Source organism: Protopterus annectens, chromosome 16.part0 (assembly GCF_019279795.1).
Source record: "Protopterus annectens isolate FY-2018-M chromosome 16.part0, PAN1.0, whole genome shotgun sequence".
Taxonomy (NCBI): Eukaryota; Metazoa; Chordata; order Ceratodontiformes; family Protopteridae; genus Protopterus; species Protopterus annectens.
The window spans coordinates 324,296,942-324,321,033 of NC_056750.1; the positions used below are offsets into that span (position 1 = coordinate 324,296,942).

Consider the following 24,092-nt stretch of genomic DNA (forward strand, 5'->3'; position numbering starts at 1 on the left):
GTTTCTGAGTGCACTTCAAAGAAAGAAATGTTTAATGTATAATGTAAAATCAGGGTATCTATATCTGATAGTGATTAATCATTACCTTGACCAATGACCAATAATATAATTTATAAAACAATATAAGTTCCCCCCCCCCCCTTGCATGGCCTCAGCTGACCATCAGCAGCCTGGCTACCCTCTATATGTTTCTAATGGTAAATTATGAGTGTCCTACAGGCCATCAACAATTACCAAACAGCAGTCCTTTACAAAAATATAAACAGCACTTTTACTTTAAAAATTACTATTTTAACGTCATTTACTAACTGTAACTCCTAAACTGTACAAAACTGAAAAGTTCACACTGTAACAGCAAATGCATTGATTTCCAGAACTGAGCATCATGAATTTTATATATCAACTGATGTTAACAATACACCATACATTCAACAATTCTTTATCCAGTAGTCTTTGACTTAACTGTCAGTTCACATAATTGCTCAATAAATCTAAAATTATAAAGTCAGATGTTTACCATATTTATATTAGCACAATAAAACAAAGAGTTGTATGTAAATTTTGTTCACAAGGAGAGAAATACGTTTCTCTTTTTTCCTGGATAAGTAATTTTATATTAGCTTTTGATGAAGTTTAAAACTTAAAAGAAGATTGTTATATATTGTGATATTCATGAGTATTCAAACAATTGTGACACAGAGCATACAGATGTAGTTTAATTTAATATTTAAAAATCTAAAACAAAAATTCACTACTTGAATATCCATGTAAGAAGTGTTATAAAACTAAAATAAATGCAAGCTGACAAACCACTGCATTAGTGCATTTAATATACAACACTAGCATTACAAACAGTATAACAATACATGACTTATATCAGTTTTTGTAACATTTATTTTTTGATGACATACTTAAATTTAAGTAACAGACACACACTGCATTGTCATTGCTGAGTGACCATGTGGTTAGTGGAAAAAGATCATATAAATTGTAGTAGAGCTCAGTAAAATTATTTTGTCTTTTAAATCAGTGATGTACAAAAATGATAAAAGTAAACACAATTTATTTTATTTCCAAATAAACAAGTATGTAGAGAAAGATTTTGTTATACTCAAAATGCCATTTGAACAAAAGATAAATAAAATATTTTGAGCATATAATGTTTACAGGAAATTTGACATCTAGTTTTTTAAGTAACAAGTTGCATCTTGCATTTTATCACTGTACGTATGTTTTGCACAACGAAATATTGGTATAATGATGGGAGATTTTTCAGAATTATACAAGCGAACAGAAGGAACTGCCTATAAACAGAATAAAGTCTTCTTGGGCTTTCCCATGCAGCTACAGTACATTAAGATACTGCAGTTAAATGAAGTTACCATGTGAAATGTAGAACTGTATTCATTAACAGATTATCTTACATGTGAATTTGGCAACATTTATTAAGTGCAACTTAAATAAGACAAAGCTCATTTAGATAAAAAATTAAACAAAACCTGGCCCAGATCTACATACTTCCTACATAACTGCTTATTATATTAACTTGTGATCATACAGTTGTATACATAGTTTAATAATCATATTTATGGACTTTAAAGGATAAAGATCTGTTCCATTAAAAATCAGCAAAACAAAAATATACATGTAAATTATGAACGACTTTACAGCTCCAAACAAAGAAATTGATTTTAAGAGAATATTTGGCATTACAAATCATTCAGGATGTTCATATCATACAAATTGAATGAAAACTTTGAAAATTGTTTTACCGTTCTTCATGGCTAATTGCTTAGAGAATTATACAGGCAGTCAAACAAGTAAACGGACTCATTTCAACAGCTGCTGAAAGCCTCAACATTACGGTGGTTGTAATTTACAGAAAAAAATCTCTTTTATTAAAAGAGACATACTTATATCCACTTTTATTCCTAGAACATAGTGTCTAGTTAAACAGTCCTGGCTTGGAAATAATGCACTGTGACCAGGACAAATCCCAGACTATCAAATCATCATTCCACAAGTCCTGGCTGTTATGTGATCTTTATAAAGTCTTAGTAAACCATTATTACATGAATACTATTTAAATAATTTTGAACATTAAAATACCCTAAGCTTTTTTGCATGATTTATCCATCACATGTTCTACCCAGCCTGTTTGCATTACTGCAGCATTTTGTATTCATTTCACCCACGTGTCATTTATTCAGATATTCATTTTTGTTCCTCTGTGTTTCCATGTCTTGTCCTTTTGTAAAATGATTTACAAAACAAATGCACCTGTAGGATTTTGAGATTATGCTTCATTGTCATCAGCTTTTCTTGAAAACGTTTCTCTCAAAACTGCGGATGATCAACTTCATCCAACCAAGAGGCAGGGCTAGCTGGAAAATCTGGATAGCCACCACTACTCCCAGTAGAAAGATCAGAGCTTGGTCCATTTCCCCCTAAAACCCTCATTGCTTGTGGCATTCCTTGTCCACCCTGAGCCATGATTCCCAAACCCGTTTCTGCAAATGCCATGTTGGTTATCATAGGCTGATGGCCTGCAATGGTTTGTAGAGAAGCTGGTGATTGGGGTATACCATATGGGCTGTTCGATCGGAGATCGTGGTATGACTCTGCTGCTGATACCACACTGTGATCCAGGGAATATGTCCCATTGCTGCCCGGCTGCCTGTTCAAAGCTGGTGATGTTTCACTTAAACTACTATACATCCCATTGGAATGGCCCATTTCTGACACCGATGGCTCATCTGAAATAACAAAGATGTGCATTCATATATGAGAGAATTATTATTTATAATTATTGAAAGTATATAAACACATTTCAGTTCTAAAGATGAAAGATCATGTGCATCTAAAACACATTGCATGTATTTTCCATGATATTGTACTTAAAGGTAAGACCCAATCAGGTACAGAAACCCTCTAAGTGAACAAACCTGAGCTGCAGATAATGACATTTATTCAAGCTACAGGCTGACACAAAATTTCTGGAAGTGCAGTATAAAGAATTAATGTTATAAACTGCAAACAAGTTTCATCCTGTAGTCCTGGGTTTGATTACCTCAGTCCCCATTTGCCTGCCATATCACTCTAATCAAGTTGCCCAACCAAATACTGCTCCCTTGTTACACCTCTTTCTATTAGATGGATCCACTTAAACTAATGAAAAATAAAATAAAACAATGAAATGTTCTTGGCTTACAAATGTATTGAATTGCGATCGTTTCACAGACATTTCAGAACTGTCTTACAGTAGCAATGCATTATCATAGAAAGGGGTATTCTGGCTAGTAATAACAGTCATCAATTAGAGGTAGCAAAACTACATTTTTGTTTGAAAAGTATGTTTTTGTCAGGGTGATGAAAATGACAGATATTAATATCACTAGATATTTTAAGGGAATGGCTACAGTAAAAATATAGAATAAAAGATCAAGAATGTTATATGTTTTTCTCCAAATACTAGCACATGTGTGTGCCACTGATCTGTTTTAATATGTTCACACTGTATGAATTCAAAATTTTAGTTAGAACTTATAACATTAAATAAATTCAAATATATTATGTGGCAGTGGCTAAATTAAAATAACTTGCATGTTCATGTTCTTGCAGTATTAAAATGTTTAACTTCCATTAGTAAAATTATTTCTCATTTTTTTAAATCTCTCCTATATCTAATCAACATAAGCTATTCATAAGCAAGTGTAAACTATTCTTACAGTGATATCAAGTATTCACATTATCTAAGCAAATAACAAAAGAAAAAATGCTGGTACACTAACTGGCACCATATATACAATAAGTATCAAAACCTTTATTCCTACAATATCTTAGGTGAAGTTTGATATTGAAGGTGCTATCCCCGCCCATAATTTGGCTAACTATTAGCATCTATCCTGATAAGTGAGAGACCTAACTTGCGACATAAACATTTAGAAGCATGCTATGATCTCTAAGAGCACAGAGCAATAAACAAAATAAAACAGGTCACTCAATTTCACTTCATGATCAGGCATTAAGAAATCTTGCACTAGTCCAATAATGAATCCTCCTCTACCTTGTAGTAAGGTGTCAGTCTAATTAGATCCTTAGAAGGCTGCAGAGTGATGCAATTCATGTCACTGCTCCATCCCCCATGTACAACCTTCAATGCATTGCCTTCATAATGCAGTCATTAATACTCAATCCATATCTGTGAGGATTAGTCTATATTTACATCATTGTTGAAAAGTTATCAAATAACACAAAATCTAGTAATAAATTATACTGACTCCTTATAAGCGTATCATGCAAAATTGTGCCAAGAATGCATTTTTAACAATTCTACTTTCACTTTTTTTACATCATATACAATTGCAATTACTTCCTCTATAGTCAGTTCAATTTTAGATTGCTGTTCTCTAGAAATATTTATTTGGCTGCTGTCATAATTAACTGCCCATTCTCTGTCAAATCCTTAATCTTTTCATAGCCTAGAAAGATGGGTGATTTGTTGGGCACCACTACTTTGCCAAGAAAGCACTGGAGCTCTACTTTAATGATATTTAACCTCTATCAAATCCAAAAGATTTACCCTGCATCCCACATGCATTTGTATCACATCTCCAACATGTAGGAGTCTATCTAAGGGAGCATCCTTCATAATCTAACTGGTATACAAAAGACTTTGAGTAATCATTTTCAGGCAAACATTCGAAACCTCCTAGATTTAGTGGCATGCCTTAAAAATTAAAGTGCATATCCTTCACTTTTATCATCTATTTCCACCTCGGTTTCTAAATTTAGCTCATTTTATCAAGTGATTTTCTAATTAAGTCTCTCACTGTTGTAAATGCCTTACATACTAACGCTTTAATAATCTCTGCATCACTTGTAGCCTCCAGTAACAATGAGGCTAAAGCAGATATATCCTTCCAAATAACTTGTTAAAATCCAGGATTCATGCAGTATACAGAATTCCTTCCAACTCCAACCTCAAGAAATTATTCACAATAAATGCCTGTTTAATTTGAGCCCGGCATTACCCATTTTCATTCGACATCTGTTCCTAGTAGATCAGTTTACTTTCTCTTTCCATCCATAATCGTAAACCCAATTACCAAGGCAGCTATATGAAAATAACAAAAAGACCCACACAAACTAGAAGTCTCCACTGTGTAATACTTTAAACCTACTTTGAAGAGACCCATGGGAAAATGCAAATAACCTTTCAAAGGGCATACAAGTAATCAAACATCATGGCTTATGAATGTTCACTGACATTTTAACTTTTATATGGCTTCACAATGCATTCAGACAAATAAAGCTAAACCCCACAGCTAGGGAAACAGACACAGCAAGAAAAAATGCTAAATGTCTGTTAGCAATAGTTATTGAGAAACCCAGTATATGTTTCATGGAGACATATAGCCCATAACCAATCACTCTGCCTCCAAGCAGCCATATTTCACACATTTTACATATCATCTGGGTCACTCACCAGTATACCTTAATAACCATCCAACATTGTAAATGAAAACCACACCTGGAGACATATTGCCAACAACTTAGTCTATGTCTGACGGCAGACTCATTAGTCGTATCTTCATGCTTTCAATCACTGTACAAATGAAGTTCGCCAGCATCTAGTACTCAGGCTCTTCTATTATATTCCTTTCATTAGAAACCTGCACACCAGTGAAAGCTATCGACAGACTACAGGAAGCACTTATATGCATTTTCCTTCATTACTGCTTAAAAACATTTAATGTTAACATTCAATCATAATGGAAAAACATATTAGCACATTGCATAGCTATTCACTCAAACTGGTTTGTATCTCAATTAAATGTACATTTTGGCAGCCTGAGCCAGTGGTGTAAGGTATAAAGTCCAGGTGATCTGAGTTCAAAGAGCAGTTAGGGGTGTTTCACAGTGCAGGCAGGAAGGATGAATGTGTCCATCCAGGGAGGAGGAGGGAGGTACACACACACACACACACACAAACTCAGAGCAAACTTGCATGGTCTGATTTCCCTGGAAACTGGGGAAACATCTACATGCTGTGCCTGAGAGTGGGTGGGCCATCCTGATAACATCATCACCTTCTAGCAGTGACACTTGGGTATAGTAAAAATAATTTATTTTTGCAAAAAAATTATACTAGAATATAATCATTTCAAAAGGTATATTTATTGTTGCTTGTCACTTTTTTTTTACTAATTGATTTTTTTACTTAAGATAGTCATTTCAGGAGTTTTTTGTTTTGTTTTTTGGTCAGAGGCTACACTTCTGGTGGATGGTGGGCTAGATTTTAGAAGATGGCATATGATTGTAGACATCCTAGCTACTTCCCCGTTTGATAGTCTTTATTCCGTACAGTTACTTATTTTCTCTGTTGTTCATTACCACACTGGTTTATAATTCTTTCTTTGCAGTTTTCCCATTAGTTCAAAACTTGGCTGCAATTAAGCAAGTTGAGCTGCCAGAACTGAAAGCAAGCTTTGTACCTCGATGCCCCCTCACGGTGCTTGAACTTTTTTCATCACTGTTGCTCTGCAGCTGTCAACTGTGGCCATCAGGTTTTTCAGTCCTTTAGTCCTGTCTTGGCCACAGGTGAGTTGTCTCAGCCTGACAGTGTGGCCATACTGAAAAGCTGTGTTTGTTGACTTGGGCTAGTTCAAATGTCACTCATAGCAAGTACTGGCTATGAAATTTGCCAAGACTTTCAGAGTACAGAGTATATCTAGGTGTCCTTTCTGGGCTGAACTCAATTTGACAGTTAGCACAGAGGACTAAGGCTATGAGCTGTTAACAGCTGCTTCCTGCAGTAAGCTGTTAAATTACCAAAGCCTTCAAATGACTGATGTGTAACCTTAAACAAGTCACTTAGACAGACAGTGAATTTGGGCAATTAGGAATTTGGACTAGGCTTCTCAGTGGTCTCCTGGACTGCAAGTCTAGCAACTACCTCTGAACTTGCTCTGTCACAAAGTGGTAGCATCAGATGACAACACACAGGAATTAGAACCAGTCAGTTATTACAGAAAACAACACCTAGATTTTCCTGTGGGAGAAACAACGGACCAGTGGGTTTTAAACATCACTTGATTGCAAATTACTGCACGTTACTGCCTGGATAAAGCTGTGCTATGATTCTTGGGAAGAGTAATTTAATTATTACATATAATCATACCAGTGAAAGAAACTTCAGCGTCACTGTCTACTCCTTCTTCCTGAATGCTGTCCTTGTCAGATTTGGAACTCCCTCGAGATCTTTTCATGTTTCTAAAATACTGGCCCCATCTTTGCCTCCCAGCATCTTTTTTCAGACGTTTCTCTTTAGCTCTTCTATTCTGGAACCAAACCTTTCAAAAATAAAACAAGCTTTCATCATTTCTTAGTAGGTACACTAGATAGGCAAGCAATAGGATATAGTGCATAATATGCATCAGGAAATCAAACTAAATTATAAATAAAGTGCATATTTCTTACGAAGTTCTACCTTGACAGTTAAATACATTAAATAAGGCATTTTATGTAGACTACATAAATTGTATAAATGAGAAAAACAATGCAGACAAATAAATCAGCAAAGCTATGCATAAAAAACTGTTTAACGCCATGTGCAAATAGCATATTCTGTACTATAAAAAAACAGAATGATTGCCAGCAGATACCATAAAATATGATAACAATAGGTGAGCAGGAGTATTCATTACAAGGACAACAAGAAAGAGGAACCAAAGAGTGAAGGTGAAGAGATGAGATGAAATGTCTGAAAACTGAAGGTGAATAAATTGGAGACTGAATAGGTGGTGACTGTGGCTTTAAAGTAGGCATGGCAGAATATGACTCTGGCAGAAAAGCATATAGGGATAAATACAAATTCAGAGGGCTAAGGATTATTAATTACAATACACTGGCATGTATATAACTTTTAAAATTTGATGGTAGGTACGCTGCCAGAAAGGAATAATATTTGTTCTCCATAGTTGTTTTGAAAATGCAAGAAGAAAATACTAGATAGATACACATTACGTGAGTATATTATCAAACATCAATTTGCAGAAATATCGATACTCGTTAAGTTTATATCTGCATATCAACACTAACTTTAACTAAGCATACTTTATCAATCGCAAAAGGAATACAATCACTCTCCTTTTGTGACCAAGCAACTGAAAAAAAGAAGAGGAACACCAGAACCCTTTGTGTGAATAATAATAGCGATAGGGAAGGGGTTCATTACGTGACGTCCAGGACTGGTGTCAGCACACATAAGTAAGGATGGGCAAGGGTAATACAAAACTAAAAAATACAGACTGTTGTTTGAAGTTCAAGTTTCGTTAAAGCAATCACATATTCTATGCAGCAGTGCTTGTTAAGAGCTTGGGAGGATTAAAAGAATTCATGCTGTACAGATGAGGACAACAAACTAGTTAATGGAAAAAGTTGTAACACCAGAACAATAATAGGTAAGAATCACGGATGTCATATTGGTGAGAAGGTACATAGTCATTTGGAAGCGCTAAGGAGGAATATTCACAGATGCATCCATCTCAAATTTGTGTGCATTGTAATTCAGCTTAATACTGCTTCTGACTGCAAAAGCATGATTTTAGTGGAAAGTACATTTTCAGAGTAATACACTGCTGCTGTATAAGAAGAACTAAAATGATCAGACATAGATGCTGAATATGCATTACAAAATACTGACCACATTTTGCAGACATACTGATTTGTTTGACTGCTTAGCTCAGCTGTATGGTAAGCATCATATAAATGTTTTCCCCTGAGGCAATACATGTAATTTGTAGTCCAATAAAAATCCCTATTGTGCTCAAAGCTATAAACAAAGAAGAATTAAAGTACATGTTAAGTATAGCAGCCCTAATGAAACAAACTCAGATAAGTAAATAGGTACATAGTAACAAGGATATGTATAAATCTTCAATACCCAAATAAGTGTATCAAAATAGAACCTTTATCCATTTCAGACAATATGTGAAGTAGTAGCAACTATGCCTAATGTTGAGTTCCATTCTGTACTTGATCCTAACCCAGGAGTCTGGCAAGTTAACCTAGATGAAGCTAGCTCAAAACTGTACATATTAAATATTCTTCTGGCAGGTTCAAGCTTTGAAGGATTCCATATAGAATCGTATTGGCTACAGAACTGTTCCAAAGGGCCCTAGATAACATAGTAGAAGACCTAGAGGGTATAGTCAACATCTCTGATGACATATTAGTCCAGAGTACCACAAAACAGGAATACGAACAATGTTTAGTTAAAATACTGGATAGACTGAGACATAAAGGCTTAAATCCAAAGAAGCTGATGAAAAACAAATGCCTAATATATGGAACATTAGTCAAATATATAGACCAGCTATGTTATATGGGTTGGAGACAGTGGCATTGACAAAAAGACAGGAGTCAGAGCTTGACGTGGCAGAGTTGAAGATGTTAAGATTTGCACTGGGTGTGACGAGGATGGACAGGATTAGGAATAAGTATATTAGAGGGTCAGCCAAGGTTGGAAAGTTTGGAGACACATCCAGAGAGGCAAGATTACGTTGGTTTGGACATGTGCTGAGGAGGGATGCAGAGTATATTAGGAAAAAGATGCTAAGGATGAAGCTGCCAGGTAACAGGAAAAGAGGAAGGCCTAAGATAAGGTTTATGGGTGTGGTGATAGAGGACATGCAGGTGGTTGGTGTGACAGAGCAAGATGCAGAGGACAGGAAGAAATGGAAACAGTTGATCTGCTGTGGCGACCCCTAATGGGAGCAGCTGAAAGAAGAAGAAGAAGATAGGCCATATATATTCTCAACAGAATTATTTTATTATACTGATCAAGTAAAAGCAAATATAAACATACAATCGCCACATGATAAATCATCTCTTATGTGCTTTTCAGGAATAGTGCAATAGTTTTCTAAGTTTATTTATAACTTACTAGATGCTATGGTGACACTCAGGAAGCTACTACAGAACTATGTAGCATGGCTTTTGTCAAAAGAGCAGGAGAGAAAGAAAATGTTGATATAATTCATCATCTGGTCACTATAATACCTCCACTCCAGTCTTATTATGAATCCCAGCATACTACACTGCATATAGATGCACACCAGGTTTTACCAGAAGGTAAGGTGCAGGACTGAGGTTAGATGCTGGAGCACAGATAGGGATAAGATTAGCACAATGAGGAAGGATGCATGAGGGCTTCAACCTCTGCATCACCTTATTCATGTGTACTAACCCTAATCCTATCCCTACCTCTGTCTCTAACACCAACCCAGGTAACATTCATGTAGAAATGAATGTGATAAATCTAACATTCCTGTAGAAATGAACGTGATAAATCTAACATTAGTGAGGCACCACCTTCAATATCAAAGGAAGTGAAAGAATATGAAATAGATACTATTTTATGCTAACAACAAGAGTGGATAGAGGGAGGAGGGTGCAAAAGGAAATGTTGATAATGGTAAGTGTGGACAGAGGAATGAATGCTAGTAAAAGTGTGAAAAGAACTTGAGACTGTGGTAAAGAAGATACAGTAAATGGGAAAAAGATGGTGAGGAATAAGGAAATGGAATTTGATTTATAACTAATAAGAAGTATAAGGTATATAGAGATGTGCACACATCTCAGCACAGGTGACAACAGAGTGCAGGTGAAGACAGAAACCTAATGTACATTACACTACACACATACACACACACACACACACACACACACACACACACACACACACACACACACACACTTACTGTTGAGCAGAAAGTCAATAGATTATTAAGGAATATGTGATTTAAAGGTAGAACCATGTATTCATTTAATAGGTTCATTTTCAACACTTTTTCCAGACAAGTGTTAAAACAAGATCTACACATACAGAACGGTTAGTATGCATGAAAAACACAAATTCTTGTAACATACCTGTACCACACGCATATCCAGCCCAGTCTCTGAGGACAACTGTTCTCTGACATGCCTTGCTGGTTTAGGAGAATTATTATATGCATTCTTTAATGTCTCCAGTTGTTTTGCTGTGATTGTTGTCCGAGGTCTCTTAGCTGTCGATTCTGCTTCTATAAAAAAAATTGGAAAATTATATATATTTAAAAATAAAAACAAATAGTAGTTAGATTTATATTGCATTAAATATTTTGTTATTGAAACTTTCAAGATGACTGTGTATTGTGCATAATAAATATAACTGATTCAGGTGATCTATATAACATTAACTATATAAAGGCACCATTTGAATTATGTTACTTCTCTATTGTGTTCACTTTCTGTACAGGCAACTGCTGAATTTCAAAAGATGAAAGCATACAGGTAAAATCAACGTTTCACATCTAAAGAGTAGAAAAGTGTAACTACATATCACTGACCCTAACTAAATACACAAGTAAGACTAATGGGTCTGAAATCTACTTACTGACATTTACGTTATCTTAAGTTAGACCAAGATTAATTATGTTGGAAAGTATACTGCTAGTGCAATACCCCCTTGTCTACCACCACAGAGGATTTTATTGTGATCATGTAAGTTTCAAACCTAGTACTGCTCTAATAAAAATGTTGAATGCATTACTTAAGGAAAATGTTCTACATCTTTCTGTAAAAACTGTCACTTTCATCTTTCAGATCTTCTTTGTAATAATGAAATACAAAGGAATTCTGCTATGAGGTCTGTTAAAATGACTGCACTGTTTTTGTTACTTTTTGTTTAATAGTGTAAGTCTGCTGTCAGCAGAATTACCATTATATTTTCTACCTCTCAATGGTAATACCAAAGAGAATACTAAAACATCCCAATTAATTACTTCCCTGATGACTTACTATTCCATTATCAAGGAGGTTAAACAACTAGTTCACAGGGTTAAAAAGTTGTTACAGTCCCCTCATGCTGAAGTCATTTATTACACATATAAATCATATTTTAGCTATTTGTGTTTTCATTTTGTACTGAGAATGCATTAACACATTATTAAATGAGTGAGTAGTACATTAGCCAGATATCTCTGATGAAATGTAACAAGAAGTGTTATTCTACGCTGAATTAATTTCAAAAGATGCAACAAATACATTTTTAACAACTCCAGTGTATAAAAGAGATTATCACTGTTCAGCCCATGAGACATGCTAGTCTGACCACTCCAAAAACCATCTACCCACTCCATTTTGCCACTGAGGTAAAGCATGCTGGTCTTGTGTAAACTGGCATGGTCAATGGTCACTGAGATGATTAATACTGGAGTAAACTTTAAACACCAACTAAGCACTTTGGGTGATACAGCAAAACTAGGTTCAGGAAGTGAAAGTATATCAGAAATCGCTAGAAACAGGAAGCCTGGGTCTGACAAAATAACTGAAACCTTTGCGTTTCAGATGCATCACCCGTGGTAATAAATATATTGTGAAAATGCTTTCTATTTTCGATATTTCATCGAGTAATGCATAGCATTTATAGGTTCATAGGTTCATAGGTTCATACTAGGCTATCTGCCCAAGGGCATTTATAAGCCTAGCCCATAGTTATTTGGCTTTCACCACCCCTTTAGTTTGAATAAAACTATGCCCATTATTTTGCTGTGCCTCTGTCAAGCAGTGACACTGAAGTAATCCCTGGGGTATATCTGCGATCCCCCATCCATTGGTCAAGATTCCTCTTGAACAAGGCCAGCAAGGTGTTCTGCCTCACATGTACCGGGATTTTGTTCCACAGCATAGGGAGTCTCTGGGTGATGAATCTGTCCCTCCAGCACGTTCTATTAATAACCGTGTCAAGGTTTACGTCTCCCGCCCTTGTGGTTCTGAGGGATCTAGATTTTTTGAGGTGAAGCATATTCATCAAATCAGGGTTTGACATGGCCTTATATGTCAGGCACAGGTCACCTCTGAGCAAGCGGTATGAGACTGAATAGAGCTGTATAAGTGTGTAAGTACAAATTTTGTAACACCCTTCTTTCAGTTGAATTGGGCGACTTTTGTATCTCATCCCATATATTAGGTATTATATCAGAATAGGTTGCACGTGTCACACATCATTCAATCAAAAATTAATTTTTCAGTTACTAACAGACTATTCTCAATGAAACACCTGTCCTTAATAAACGGTGTTTCTTTTGTATGCATTTTAACCTTTACCACCTGGCTATAATACCTGCCTTCATTAGTTATTGTAGAGCTCCTTTATGAGTATTACTTTGCTACCAAAACTCCTATGTTGCAGACAGAGGCCATGTCTACCTACGTTCTGCACTATTGTGTAGCAATTTTATTGTAATGTAGTGCTGCGCAGTGTGGCCATTGCTTTTATTACACTGAGCTGTCCTGGAAAGTTGTTTGTTTGTCTTTCAGCTTTTCCCAGTTAGGGGTCGCCACAGAGGAACTCTGGTCCACTAATGATTGGCAGTTGCTTTTTATGGTGTCGAGTTGCCAGCCCGACGCCCAACCTTCAACGAAGGCACGCCCATTCAACGCATGTCTTTCGAATGCCCACTCGACCATGGGGAGGACATGCAGACTCCACACAGAAAGAACTCCCAACCAAAGCCGAGAATCGAACAGGAGAACCTCTTGCTGTGAGGCAACAATTCTACCGCTGCACCACCACAGAAGAGCTGTCATGGAAAGTACTGATCATATAATATATACGCAGTCATACAGAACCATCATTTAGCAGCTAGTTGTGATCATGTGCATAGGACTGGGCTAGCCTTTGGCTTCCACCAGGAAAAATTAGATGCTGGAAAATGCTGGAATGTCTGTTGTGGTGAGGCTGGTGCACAAGGCATCATGGACAGTGAATTAAGGACACACATTTCTCCTGGAGTGATCACCAGTTGGGGCAGCCATTAAACAAAAAATGGTATTTATCACGTACTTGCAATAAAGGTAAGCAATCTTTTAGGGTCTAATATGTATCTGGGATGCTAATGTTTAGATACATATGACTGGTGTGATCGCTAAAGGAGCACTCACTCAGGGCAGATGCCACGTAGTCAGCGGTAATGGTTACAGAACTGTTCCTCTGCTGCTTAGTGCAGCCTACACAGACTGACACATATTGATGCATGATTTGCTCCCTGTTGCTTTGAATGCCTTATGTGCTTTTCTACATTTTGTGTCTTTGTGAATGGCACCATACTGCACAGTACAGCAGTTTTCCATTGCATTAAACTAAGGGTGCCAGCACTATTACACTGTGCCCAGAGTGCTGTTCACTAACATGGATGCAGTTTTCTGTGTCAACTAATAGTGCACTCTCCCAAGTAATAACTATTGTCCTGCTCATGATAATATCATTATTGTGTTACAGAGCCATTAAATATTGTACTTTATGTGTACAATGATAGCTTACAAAATGCTCTACAATACACATAGCCCTGCTTCTTTTTATGCTTTAAATTGAGGTGTTGATATACTATTTTATATGTATGCTTTGCTCCTATATTTCTCTGCAAAATGAGAAAATGAGTTGCTTTGTTGACTTGTTATAGCGTACATCATTTATATGTCCTGAACAAATGCTACTTTCCATATATTTACTGACATTAGCACTTGCATATTGACTGTAATCATCTAGTTAACAAAGTGACATAAACAAATGTCTGGAATAGGCTCTGTAACCATAGAGTCTAGGCCTTCTCATTCCATAACCCCCATAAAATCCCTGCAGAATCTGTAGTAATCCCAGTGCCCATGCCCAAAAGAGCAGTTTATAAGTTAAAAGCCCAATGAACTGTGCTATTTGTATTCACAACCAAATGTGTGGTGAGCACCTACAGAATGGTGTACAAACTGATTTTTGAAGAGAAAATGTTATCTTATTATAGTAATATACATTTTGAAGTTATAATTAATGGTGATCTGCATAAAGCATGTGGAACTGAATTCAGTGGAGTTCTGTCTCATTTATCTTCTTTACTTGTAAATCAGTTGCCAAAATAACCACGCACCATTTCACTGATCTCATCTAGTGGTAACAAACTGAACCACGTACCATTTCACTGATCTCATCTAGTGGTAACAAACTGAACCACGTACCATTTCACTGATCTCATCTATTGGTAACAAACTGAACCACGTACCATTTCACTAATCTCATCTAGTGGTAACAAACTGAACCACGTACCATTTCACTGATCTCATCTAGTGGTAACAAACTGAGCAACATAAGTGGAAGTGTGGCATACAGGAAAATAATAACTGTCTTAAAATCAGATGGTATTATAATTAATAAGGACTTTGTAGATGAAAGCAGCAATGAAATAGTCCCTGTCCTACAGCATAGTAGTTCTGATCCTAAATCTACCCCAGATGACCCAGGTTTGGTTATTAACTCTGGTGCTAGAGAAGCCCCAAGGAAGGGGACTAATTAAGTCTTGCTATGAGCAATTTTCATCCAACAAATAATGTGTTAGGAACACACAAGAAATCTTCTAACCTCTGCTGAATGACAACCATGATCTCCAGTTCTTCCCTACTTCTCCTGTTGTTTTAGGAAACTGGGTGTCAGGAAATGAATGGACTGATATTAGATGCGGGACTGATAGTCACTGGAGGTGTGACACCCCACCACTGGCAACAGTAATCAAGAAGCCTAAATTCTTACCACTAGCACCAGTGAGAGATGTACATTGAGAGGATGACAAGTACACATACAGTATTTCCAGATGCAGCTCTCTGCATCAACTGCAATTTCCCTTAAGAGCACATAGAGACTACAGTCAGTCCGGGGCTGGTTTCTCCCTCTTTCTTCAGATCTCCAATAAGACTTCCCACTGGCAGAGCTATAGAGTTGAGATCACAGCTGAGTGGCCATGCCAAGACCTCCAGCACCCTCTCTGTACAGCCAGTGCTTTTTGTTCTTGCCCAAGTAGATAACACACACACACACACACACACACACACACACACACACACACACATACACACACACGGGAAAGGCTGAGACAGGTTTACTAACTATGCCCCCTTCTGCCCAGACTATAAGGTAGTTCTCACTGCCACCAGCCAACTCTTTATCAGCTACTTTAAGGCGATTAACAAAGGGTGTCCAATCTTACTGTGTAATGTTGCTGTTAATACAAATGGTAGTTTGACCAAGAGCAAGGCTATTACAAGTGGCCCACAATGTCACCAAATAAATATGCAAGTACTCACAGAACTTAAATATCTCTATACAAATCAGCCACAATTAAAGGTTTAAATATATTAAATAATAAACAATAAAAGAACAAGACATACTAAATATATATTTACAATCACATCAGCGTTCAAAATCGCAGGAAACATTTAAAACATCATTGCAGGACAGTCTCAAATAAATAAAGAAAAACACCTAAACTATACTTCACTATATTCCTGACTGCATCTAAGAGAATAACTACACCCTACTAGCTTACTTACAGAACAAGCAAGGCAGATGTAGCGAGTGGGTCTTCCAGCTGATGTTGTCAGGTCAAAGAAAAATACAGAATACTCAGTGTCTCTCAGAGAGTTTTTAAATTAATATCTCAAATATTACTGCTGGGATAGCTTGCAGATTGCCATAATTTCTTGTAATCTGACTCTATCCCCAGTGAAAAACAACCACTGAAGCAGCTAGTAGCATTTAGCATCTACCTGTGAAATTACATAGGCATGGCTTTTCTTAGATCTAAGGCAGATCTTGGAAGTCATAAAACAATAAAACACTTCCACATCTCAAGCCTAGTAATTATTTCTCTTTCAAGACAACACAGAAAGCTCCCTAGTATAGACACCCTGTCTCTTGCTGTCATAAAGTAATTTAATTTCAGAAAAGTTTAAATCCGCCTTTAATGCACAGAATAAGCCTTCACAAACTAAGTGCTTTCACCATTTCCCAATGGCTTCTTCAGACTAGCCATTGGGAAATGGTGAAAGCGCTTAGTTTGTGAAGGCTTATTCTGTGCATTAAAGGCGGATTTACTTTTCTGTTTTTTCAGTTTTCATTTTGTTAACAGTTTTTATCCTTTTGGATACTTTTATTGTTTCATAATTTAATTTCAGCTATTTTTTTTCTGAAATTAACCTCTTGTGTTCCAGTTTCCATTGTTAAAATATATATGTCTAAACAGTTACAATAGTGCAGGTACATTTCTGTTCTAATCCAGTAGGGTACACTGTAGTTATGTTTTTAAGCTCAGTACTTTGCAAACCTTTTTCAACACATATTTCTGTACCAGCAGTTTGATATACACATAACATACAGTTCTAATAAATTTGTAACACAAGCATATAAATCATGTTGATATTCACAAATGACATATAATTATTTACAAAATTACAGGTAGCTGGGCTGGCAGTATTTCCTTTTCTGACAGGGGGTATGGGTGGCAAAAAACAATATTACAAATAATTTAGAAACTAGATAAAATTGAAAATATTAAGTAAACCTCATAAGCTCAAGCTCCCAGAATTAAACAAAATGATAAAGCAAAACATGAATTGCTTCCCAGTGCTAAAGAAAACTAAACAAATTTTATTAGAGATTCTTATTTATACCGGACAGTCGACAAATGTTTATTCGGATTGCCTTACTCCTCACAATTACACATTCCATCTAGAAAACTCCTAAATATATAAAAAAGGGTGTTTTCTATCCATAGAACAGACACTTTTTTGTCTTGCTTTACTGAACAAAATGAGACACTTTTTTTGTCTTGCTATAAAGAAACAAACATTCTGTCACTTGTGTTGTTATGGGAATGCAATTTCACAACAGATGTACCTGTCATATGTGTAGTACACACAAAGGCTAAATAATGCTTATGTTGTATAGTGACATCATGTGTGGTGGTGGAAATGTCTTGGAGGACAGTGAGTTGACACTACACTTTCACTATTATGTCACAATGGAAAATACTGTTTGCTATCATCACTAGTATAAAAGCAGATGAGAAGATACAGTAACTGCTTAACAATCCCAACAAGCAAATGTTACAAAACAAGAGAATCAAATCAAGCAGATGACTGGCAAGACAAAAAAACATCCTTCTGCTATTACTAATGTTAGTTATCCGCATGTTCTGCACAATTAAAGCTTCAGAATCATGTTTCTGGAAAACAAATCTCCACATCAGAATACCATATTAAACATAACAAATTGGATTGCGATTTCCATAGAGAAAAGTTCCTTGTCAGCAATCTTGACTCAGTCCAATGACTAATAAATTAAACTGCAGATTCATAATTACTCTTCATTCAAGAGCAGAAATGAAAATCTTCCCATCTCTACTCATAAGCTAGTGGTTACAGAAGGCATATTTTGCCTTAGACAAACTTTGAAATACCTTCCCTTATGAGTAAAATAAAAATGACATCAGGACAGCATTTGGTGCCAAATTGTTAGCAACAGCAAAACCTTATTTTTTTGCCAATAACATCACAGATATTTAAACATCTCCCAGAATTATGCCTAACATGTCTGTTCTTTTTTGTACATAGCAAAAAGTGAAACCTTACATCTATGCATACCACTCTACCTTAAGAGTTCATACTTGAGGCTATATGCCTTCCAGTTAATAAAATCATTAATGCATTTGACTTCAACACAGCTTTTAAATAGCCATTTCTACTGTCTGTTTTCTTCACTAATGCCCATGTATTTTGTAAGCGTGCACCTCTTCTATGTTTCGCTGTATGTGTATGCACGTCTCTGTTTGTTTGCCATTAGCATTGGTTGCAAGTGAAACAGCTCTTTGCGGATCTGCCAGCCACTTGGTCAATAACTGAATAAACGGTGTGGCTCATAGTTGTTAATGAATTATGAGCTTATCATGGGAGGAAGCAGGGCCTACAGAACCTCAGTAAAAAGGTTGATCAGGCAGAAAAATTAGGAGGGTTTCCAGTGAACATTGTGACTATACAAGACTGCAAGCAAGGATATAACTTGAACCAATTAAATACAGGAGTTCCATACTTACACAAAGTAGAAATGATGCTTCATTATTTATTTTTTAAAAGCTGTTAATTTTTTACAAGCGCCATTGTTCTGGAAGTAGGAGCTTTGCATTATGACATCATTGGGAAGTAATATGGGCCGCTAGACATCAAGCAATTTGAAAAATCAGTAACATGATAAAGTGCTTACAGATACTAGAAATTACTGAAAACATCATGGAGGATGGAAGAGTCAATAAATGTCAATGACCATGAGTCAAAAAATGCAGTAACAGCAAAAGTGCCATTGAATTCTACAGACTGCTTGATGTAAGAACTCAGTAAAAACATTTAGCTCCAAAAGTTACAGACAGTAGCTTGAAATTATAAAATGAGTATATATAAATGATATTAGTTTGATTTTAGATTAGCAAATATAGACTATGACACAAGGCATCAGAATAAAGTAGATTTAAAATTTCATTCAGTAGTGGGCAATGAAGACAGTTAATTTCAAAGACATGACATATATGTAACATAACCTATATGGACATTTTTTAGATAATCGGTATGAGCTTTTTACAGTCATTTTATAACAGAGTTTTTAAGGAGGAATTATAATGTTGTACCATCAGGGTGTAAGCAAGCTCTGGCATTAACCTTGAAAATGTTTTTAGAGATTGCCCAAAGGAAAAAAAGCAAGACAAGACTAAGTTCTAAAAAAGCTAAATAAACACAGAGGTAAAAGAGAGATTAATAGGAAGATAGACAGACAGACAGACTCAAAAACATAGACATAGACACACACGCACACTTATACACACAGGTGCACACACTCACATACACGCAAACACACATACATACATACCCCATAATCTACAGAATATGTGGGGGTCAGGTGTTACATATCCATAAGATATATAACTGTAGAGGTGGGGAATGTTTTTTGGGATTCATAGCTTCACTGCTTAATATAAAACAAGCTTCCAACACTACTTAACAAATAGTATGTATATCCAGCACGTCAGTCCCCTATCACATTGCATTTACCCAGTGCTCTATTGTCAGATGTTGGTTTTGTGAATTATTTTCAATTATGTTTCATCTTGTAGTGTGTTTTAATATGTATTTTACAAAACAGTGCTACTGTTACTCAGGATAAAACAAAAGCATATCAGGAAATAGCAAGACATTTATTACTATGTCTGCTGCATTATGCAATGCTTTTGACAGGGTACAGATAAAATGTTGCAGTCTTATTTAAATATACAATGCTTTAATGTGTGCAGCACAAATTAGTGACGCTATGTGTGCCTAGTGAATAAACAGTTATTGTGCAGTAGCAGTATGTTCACTACAATATGCTTTATGCAAAGCAGTGCAGTGGCCAGTATTTATTTATTTATTTGTCTTTGTTTACTGGCAAAGTCTGAATGGGTAATACCCATTTTCAACAGAGGTTCGGGAGAAAAGCATTTGCTTACATTGCATCATACTAAGTTCCAGTCAAACACAGAGTAGTTACATTTTAATTTGCATTGATACACAAACAGTAGTTACATTTCTATTTACATTTATACACAAACAGTGGTTACATTTGTATTTACATTTATACACAAACATTAGTTACATTTATACATATATGTATAATGTTAAAGGCCATAGTCAGAGTAGCAGTAAATAAAATATTTCTCCATCGTCACACTTTCAGTTCTACATAAAGAAATCTGTATTTTCATATTTGCACTGTATTCCTCTTTACTGTGCAAGCATGTGTATTGTGCAAAGAAATGCTACTGCTTGTGTGTACTGGACAGATATACATACTATGCCCTCTATACCATGTCAACCACAGAAAGAGCCTTTTAAAAAAGGTGCCTCTGCAGCCCGGATACCCTATCAGACCAAATACAAAAATGTAGCAGACAATATCATTTTTGAAAGCTCTTGAAACTACATTTCACTAGCAAACATAACTACAACTGTTATAGGAAACCAAGTTATATCTAGGGAGTTGGTGCCATAGCTAGCCTGCTAAAAAATCATATCAGACTCAGTAATGTGCAACTATAATCCAAAGGTATGCATCTGGAGCATTTCTCCCCGGGCCTCCCCTAAGAATAGGCTCTGCCCTAGTCGGACTTTCCCGGTCAACAAATGTTAAACAAATAAAAAAAAAAATTTAAAAATGATATTTATTGATATTTATTTTCCAGGGTAGAACACTGATTTCCATGAACCTTTTTCACATTCACCTGGGAGTGGTATCTGGTTAAGTGACTTGTTCAGAGTCGTACATTTAGGCAATGGAGGCTCAGAGACTCAAACCTTGCACCAGTGGAAAACAGGAAACAGCACACTAACAGCTCTTTAATCCTCTAAGCCAACTGCCAAATAATACACAGAAACAAGTATGCAACCTGCATAAATATGTAAATAGTTATAGTATACTTGTGTATAATGCATTGACTTCTGTAAATAGCATCCATATAAAAGTCCGCCTATAGTTAGTTATTGAACTGTAAATGTTGGCTATAATATAATGTGAATATAAATTTTGGTTTCAAAAGGTAATCTGCTTGCAAATGTTGTTTTGAAAAGTTGTTACGGCCTCTTTGCCCAGCTCACAGCTGAAAATTGTCTTTGGACCAGTTTACTTTACTGGTTAACAAAGTCAAATAAATAAATAACTGGTTATCATGGAATAGCAGTACATTCACTACAATATATCCAGAGCAAATCATTGCTACTGTCAGTATAATAGTAAAGCATATTGTCAGACCTGCACTTGAAATTCCATTCCTTCCCATCTCTTTTGCATTCATCATTACTACCCAAGCCTGTGCATTATACAAAGCAGTATATTGTTGGTGCATATTCAACAAATATGAATCAGAGAATAGCAGTACACGTTTGTTGAATATGCACAAATGTGTCTCACAGAACAGCAGTTTGTATACTTGTTACAATATGTGCTACGCACACACTAATATCTTATTTTCATTGTCTGTTATGTGGAAGGAAATCTAACAATAACTCTATCATACTTAATATGTTATGATTCTATCAATGTGATTTAATGTTCAAACATAAAGAATCAAACCATCCTGTTTCTTCATCAGATAATTATAAGACATAATAAAGTAAAACTAAATAGAAAAGATACGTCATTAGATTTCTTGTGTTATAATGAAGTAATTAGTACTGTGCTAAGACAACACACACTGCAAATAAGATAAACATTATAAGTAGTAATTCTCATGCACAACAAATTACCATATCTCCATAGAAGAACCAAACCCTAGTAGAATTACAATGCCTCAGTATTAAAGTCACTTTACATTACTTTTATTATGTTACTTACTTTGATATTATGTAATAATCAAAGTAACACACCACATTTGCACAAATAAAAATGTCCTATACATAATAGTACTCAAAATATAGAATAATATTTATTAGAATGCTAACATCCTGTTAATTTCAGAAACATTTATTTTGCAGCCTTATTTCTTTACATTACTGTATACTCAGATATGTAAAAGGTGCACTTTAGAAAGCCACAAACATTCTTAAAATGTTACAAAGATGCATGGCTAGGCTTAAAAAGGCCCTCGTGGTCATTAGCCAAGTAAACACCTATGAACCTATGAATTTATAAACATCACTAATGGAAACACTATTATTGCTTTAAAAATATATTTATTTGAGCTTTGTTACAAGGACACAGTATAAAGATAGTGCCAGTATTCAGTTTCATTGCCCAGTACAACACAGTTCTTCCATCTATTTAAGTTTTCTTTCATAGCTCTGAACGAAATATAATACCAGAATTTCAATTCACTGAACAACACATAGGCTGGTATTCATAATCTGGGACTTCATACATGCCTTGCAGTTATCTGCAGTTAGCTCCACTAGACATCTATGTAATTAAGTTCAGCTAAAGTCATTTCTGAAAACATACTCATTTATGGCAAAAGTAGAAAGTATGTAAATGCAACATTAGGAGCTTGTGAATTAATATATAAAAGCCTTGGGCTTTGTATTACTTTGTTTTCAGGTCATTCTTAAAAGGTAACTGCACAGTGATTATATCTGAAATTATTAAAAAATAAAGGAGTTTAGAATGTTTTATTTAAGGATTTAATTTTGTGGACCCCCTGATGGTTTCTTTAAAGACTAGAAAGGGAAAGATAGGAAAGACTGAAAAAGGGGAGACAAAGAGGGAAACACACAAGGAAAACATCAAGAGGTTTGTGCTGGGGGACGTGGGAGAGGATGTTTTTGTTGGGGGATAGACCCCACCCTATTTTTTTCAAGTATTTTTTATATGAGAGGGTATTGTGGGTGGAAACTGGGTAAGAGGTTAATGCACAAAGGATAAGGGAAGAAGGCTGAGGAAGACATGATACAGTAATCCTCAGTTCACAGAGCCTGAAACACTTCCACTACCAGATGATGGTGCAATGTAGGATCCCTATGTTGAGGGAGTAGGGGCCTCTGTTAGTGCGGTGGTCAGCACCAACTGCGAGGATATCTCTGCAACATGCTGAAGAGAGCTTTGACAGGTTGAATTCTTCTGTCCACTACCTGCTCCAGTACATCCACTATGAAGTTCAGAAGTCCCCTTTTGGTGAGGCTTGCCATGCTGCCATGTGTCAGTGTGCCTGCAGAACTAGCTACCACCCCAACTTTGTGAGGATGTCCCTGGATGGGCAGAAAGTGAGCACTCCTTAACCTGGGAGATATATTCCCGGGCTGTTCCTGAGAGATTTGAATCTGTAAAAAAAGTAAAATAAATGGGAGAGCAACAAAATAATAAAGCAGAAAGAAATGCATAATTAAAATGATAAAAACAGAGAAAAATGGTGTAGGATTAAGACAAAAGAAAAAATACACAATAAAGCTACACATCATGTTACATATCATGTTACACATCATGTTACATATGTTACACATCATGTTACATATCATGTTACATATGTTACACATCATGTTACATATCATGTTACACATCATGTTACACATCATGTCACACATCATGTTACTTATGTTACATATCATGTTACACATCATGTCATACATCATGTTACATATGTTACACATCATGTTACATATGTTACATATCATGTTACACATCATGTTACACATCATGTCACACATCATGTTACTTA

General features: G+C 35.9%; 1 protein-coding gene across 3 annotated transcripts in view; it reads right to left on the reverse strand.

Moving 5' to 3' along the window:
- Nucleotides 1-826: 826 nt before the first annotated feature.
- LOC122790285 (LIM/homeobox protein Lhx3) overlaps nucleotides 827-24,092 on the reverse strand; it is a 1,376,718-nt gene continuing 1,353,452 nt past the window's right edge. For all 3 annotated transcript variants that reach the window (XM_044057789.1, XM_044057788.1, XM_044057790.1), the window contains 3 exons: nucleotides 10,936-11,087; nucleotides 7,184-7,355; nucleotides 827-2,756 (listed from right to left, as the gene is read on the reverse strand). In XM_044057789.1, the coding sequence (XP_043913724.1) occupies nucleotides 2,338-2,756; nucleotides 7,184-7,355; nucleotides 10,936-11,087 (743 nt within the window). In that variant the 3' untranslated portion in view covers nucleotides 827-2,337. The remainder of the gene's footprint in view (nucleotides 2,757-7,183; nucleotides 7,356-10,935; nucleotides 11,088-24,092) is intronic.